Source organism: Echinops telfairi, unplaced genomic scaffold, assembly GCF_000313985.2.
Source record: "Echinops telfairi isolate 266 unplaced genomic scaffold, ASM31398v2 ScPeMD7_2291;HRSCAF=2852, whole genome shotgun sequence".
Classification (NCBI taxonomy): Eukaryota; Metazoa; Chordata; class Mammalia; order Afrosoricida; family Tenrecidae; genus Echinops; species Echinops telfairi.
The window spans coordinates 21,581,912-21,587,078 of record NW_022106189.1 but is presented as its reverse complement, the minus strand read 5'-3'; the positions used below and the strand labels follow the sequence as shown (position 1 = coordinate 21,587,078).

At 45.1% G+C, this 5,167-nt stretch overlaps 1 protein-coding gene across 1 annotated transcript in view; it reads left to right on the top strand.

Annotated features, from left to right (window-relative positions):
• The window catches only part of GOT2 (glutamic-oxaloacetic transaminase 2), a 26,791-nt gene extending 26,421 nt beyond the window's left edge, over positions 1-370 (top strand). Inside the window, exon 6 of the mRNA XM_045293904.1 lies at positions 351-370. Coding sequence (XP_045149839.1) covers positions 351-370 — 20 coding nt within the window. The remainder of the gene's footprint in view (positions 1-350) is intronic.
• Positions 371-5,167: the final 4,797 nt, after the last annotated feature.

Below are 5,167 nucleotides of genomic sequence, written 5' to 3'. Positions count from 1 at the left end.
AATCTGTCCAAAAAGTCACACAACTGCAATATTTCAGAAGCTTTAACCGAAGCACCTTGCGTGCTGAGGGTTCCTCTGTTCATGCAGCCTAAGAACTGGCACTTAGTAGACCTTGTACAGAGAAGCCTGCTTCTGACACTGACTCTGTGTCCTTCCCAACAAGAGCCCATAGTACAGAAATCACTTCGGGGGCAACCCACTGAGCCCACTGCCACTGCATCGAGGAAAGGAAAGGACACCCTTTCCTGGCTTATTTAAGAGAAAGGAAGAAAGAAGACTCTCCTTTTTCATACTTAGAGGCATTTTAACACTTCCCTCTCAGCCCTAATCATTGCTGTTCTTTTCCTTAGACACAGAGACCTCTCACTAGCCTAGCTCCCCATCCCATCAACAACCTCCCCCACGCCCCCGTCAGGATATCCTTATGTCAAGAATGCACATGCCATACACTCCCCTGGAGAACTCCCTCTCCTGCACTTTCATTTCAGCATCCGTGAGTCAGTTTGATTACCTCTTCTGCCCACTGGGACGTCCTACCTTGTTGAGTGGTTGTGCAGGCGCTCATCTCACCCCGTGAGGAGGCAGTGCAGGGAAGGACCAGGAGAGGGTGCACTCGGGGCTGTGCCTTCTACCTTGGGTGGGTACTGCCAGGAGGGCTCAGGCTTCCCCCACTGGAAAGATAGCCACCATCTGCTCTAATCATGTAGGCTTAGTGCAGCCTGGTTTCTCTGTTAAAATAAAATCACAGAAGACCCAGCCGCTGTCTACTAAACTGCCATGTTTTTTCTTCGCATGGGAAGAATGGGGTGAGGGTGAATAGTCTAATTTGGCTGACCATAAACCCACAGATATGTTGGCTTTTTCCAATATAATGACACTGCTCTGTCTTCTTCCTTGGCCATTTGGCTTGCCCATCCAGAGAAGTTGTAAATATGATTGCGTAGCCTGTGGACCTTGGAGGATAAGTGGAGTACCATGAAGGGTGCAAGTGGGTAATGTAAAGAAAAAGGGAATGTGATATGGAACTGGAAGCAAGATCGAAGACCAGCCTTCATCCTCAGTACCAAGGAGTAGTCGGAAATGGGAGGACCCAGGGTTGCAGGTCTTAAAATCTTCACCAGATATGGAAACACCAATTTTTATGGGATGGGAGGTGTATTGATACTTAGAGGTTGACAACTAATTCAACTTTCTGCAAAATTATTTTCAAACAGGGTGCAAAAGTAGATTGCCAATCTATTATAAAAGGACTGTCTGAGAATGCCATTATTGGGATCACTTGTAGGGTTTCTAATGTTGGCTTTCATGGGTTGGTTGATGCTTTGTTGCAAAAGATCTAATAGGCTTTCCAATTCAGCGTTTTCATGTGCACAGTGCCATGGCAGCACTTATTAGTCAGGTCGAGCAGCCCTCACCAATGGCTGTAGCCACATTTTCCATCACCGTACACGGATACCAAACAGTGACTGCCCCCACCCCCTTCCTGCCTACCCTGTCCATAGTGTTTGTGGGTTGATCCAGGGATTTGAACTGGTTTAAACCAGTTCAGTCATGGGCAAAAGTCAGAGTTTTAAAAATTTGAATCAAGCGGGATAGAACAGGACAAATTATAGAGGCTGAAGTCCTGAGGTGGGAGACTCAGAAGAGGCATTGAGTCCTTGGCAGGAGCCTGATACAACAGATGGGATAATCGCCAGGACTGTGCAGACAGTGACACCCAGAGTACCACTGCAGGCCGCCTCTGAGCCAGGCAGCACTGTTTCTGTGTTTGTCAAGAGGTTGGGTTGCTATGCAACACACACTGTTTTTGTTTTCTAAGACAGAGATTGTTTCTTGCCAGGCACTGACCTGCTTTTGCTTGTTTCAGTTATTCAGCGTCACGCACATTTTACAAATGCATGACCAGTTAGTTTACCTTTGTTGGTCATGACTAAATCAGGAAGAACCAGTTGAAAATCCTAGTTCTGATGGTGATTGTAAGGGAGAAAGCAGGCTCACCTTGTTCTGTTCTCTTTCAATTTCCTTCATCCCTTGTCTTAGGTTGGATTCTCTAGAAAAGGAAAACTGGTGGAGCGTGTATATGAAAATATACAGAACGGTTTATATCCGTGAAATAGCTCACACAGTTATAGAGGTGGGTAAGTTCCGAATCTGTGGGCCAGGTGCCCAGCTGCGGGCTTCTCTTGACTCATGTTGCTGAGGAGCTCAAGATGGACAGGTCAGATAACAGGCTTCTGGCTGCAGAGGCAAATGAGTCCAAGGCAGACAGGTAAAGTGGTAAACTGCTGACAACTCATCAGATGGCAGGCTTTTGGCTACAAATTTAAGGTTGGCAGGTGCCCGCAATCCTACAGCAAATTGCTTGCTCAAGTCCAAAGAACTGGAACTTAGGTGACAAGCCAGATATAAAATCCAGACTCAGCAAAAAGCAAGCATGCTTTTCCATAGTATCCATTATATTGGAAACGGGTCACACGCTTAAGGAAATCTCATCCAGGGAGGATTACTAAGCCTTAACTGCCAAACCACTGAGAATTCTGGCCCAGCCAAGTTGAAAAACCCTAAACTTAAAAAAAAAAGATCACATTCCATGAGGGAAAATGTTGCTGACTGCTCATTGTGGGGTACCAGCCTTCACAATCGACCTGGTCCATGGGGTGGCTATATAATTGAGGGGTAAAATTATAGAAACATCAGACAAGATAAAGTATGCAGCTATTCACCTCCGAGGCCACCGTGACTTCAGGAGCCAGATCCGAAGAGAGAATATTATATATTTCCAACCAGGGCTTATATGCACTCTAGGGGAATGCCAGGCCCCCTATTTACAGGTAACCACATGTGTGACAGGAAGGCATGCACATTACAAGATGGGCGGGCTCTAGAGTAATGATGGCAGCCTAACCTTGGTCGTCCCTGAGTTGGCTTGACCTTAGGTGTCTGGGCCCTCCTTCAGGGGAATGACCCATTATCCCTGTCAGAAGGGTGTGGGTGCTGTTTAGAGTGGGACAGACTATAGGGTCTGATTGCTCTAGACCAGCAGTTCTGAACCTGCGGGTTACAACTCCTTGGGAATCGAACGACCCTTTCACAGGGGTCGCCCGATTCATAACAGTAGCAAAATTAGGACGTAGCAATGAGAATAATCATGATTGGGGGTTTACCACAACATGAGGAAGGAACTGTATTAAAGGATCACGGCATTAGGAAGGTCGAGAACCTTCACGCAGATAACCTTTAAGCCGTTGACCTCCAGGTGTATAGTCAGTGACCATGTGTTTGCAAGCAGCACCTTAGGCTTGGCATATATTATGAGGGGACAACCTGGGGAATAACTTCTGCTTCCAACAGCTCATCTGCCTGTTCTTGTAGTGGATCCCTCAGGTGAGGTCAAGGGTGTGTCATTAGACTGAGCACTCGATATCTTCTAAGAGATATCATCAGTTTCTAGCAAAGCCAAGCTTCAACTAACTAGAAATGGAACTTGACCACACAGCTGACCTTGCTTATTAATTTTAAATCCTGTTTTATCAGCTCAACGTAGACTAAGTCCCATTCCCCAGTGAAAACAGTCACGTGGTGTGTGAGCCCTGGTTTTCTCAGAAGCTCAGGAAAGTAACCCTTTCCTAGTTACTAAGTGTTGGCTTAAAATGTTAACTCTCTGGCCTAATGGAGCAGGGGAGTTTACCTGATCCAAAGAAATGCTCCTGTCTTGTTCTCTTCTTTTCATCATTTAAGGTAGAATAGTTCTCAAATCTGGAGAGTAATTGCCTGGGGAGTTATTGGTGTCACCTCTGGCAATCCAATTCAGTAAGTCGGGGATAAGGTTTAGAACTATTTTAATACAAGATTTCTAGCTGATTCAAATACAGCTGACCCAGGGACCAGCCAACTGGGTACTGTTAAACTAACCTGCTTCAGGCTTATTTCTACACAAACCAAAGTCCAATTCACTCAAGCAGCTTGAGAATTCTGTTTTGGACTTTTTTTCCTTGCTTAAGGGTTGCATGGTTTGTTCAATGTTGATTTATGCTTGTTGGAGAAAATTAAAACATAGAAAAGAACATAAAAATACATAAAAACATCTACCATCTACACATGACAGTTAACTATACGAATAGACTTCCATTAATGTTTGTATGTCAATTTTCACATGGTTGAGATTGTATTTAGATAATTTTGTACCGACCTTGCTCTCTGCAATCCCAGACAGCTGAAGAGGAAGACTGATAATCATTTGTCTTAGTTATCTAGAGCCAGTATAACAAATCCTCAAGTGGGTGGTGTTAGCACACACACAGAAGTATTCTCTCACAGTTTAGGAGACTATAACTCCAAATTCAAGGTGCCGGTACTAGGGAAAGGCTTTCAGCTTTGGAGGATCTATGTTGCTCTGCAGGATCCATGGGTTTAATCGCTTCTCGGGCTTTTGACTAAGATCAAGTGTAAAATCTATAGGTTTGGCATTCCTTGAATACTCCATGTGCCTTAGCATCAGTCTTGCCTTGGGTCTGGAAGGTTCTCAGCACAGGAACCCTGAGTCCAAAGGTTGTACTGCTCTGCTACCGGCCCTTCTTTCTTGGTGGTGGTCAGATCCTTCCACTATGTGCATCTTTCTCCTTTTATCCCTTGTTAGGATGTTGTATCCCATTCTAATTCTCTTACGACTGGTTGGCTGATTACATCGTGGACGGTGATTGCATAACTGACAAACCACTGAGAGTCATACCTCAGCCAAGTTGAGGCATTTCAACCCATGACACTATCTCAGTGTAGATAGACATAATTGTGTGCCACATAGTCCTTCACTGTTATGATCTAAACAGGAGGTCTGGTTAGTCCTGAGCTCTACCCTACCCCCAGCTCCACAAATTCGGCACTCCTTCAACACATAGAAAATTTAAAAGAACCAAGTCTGTCTAAATAACAGACTGGACTTACAATCTGGAGGAAAGAAAATGGGACCGACAGTTATGGGGGGACATGAGACAGGGAGCGGTGGGGGGAAAGGAAGTGATGTTAACAAACTCAGTGACAAGGGAATAACAAGTGATCCAAATTGGTGGTGAGGAGGGTGTAGAAGGCCTGGTAGGGCATGGTCAAGAGGAATAACTAACCCAAATGAAGGCTGAGCATGATAGTGGGACAAGAGGAAAGTAAAAGGAAA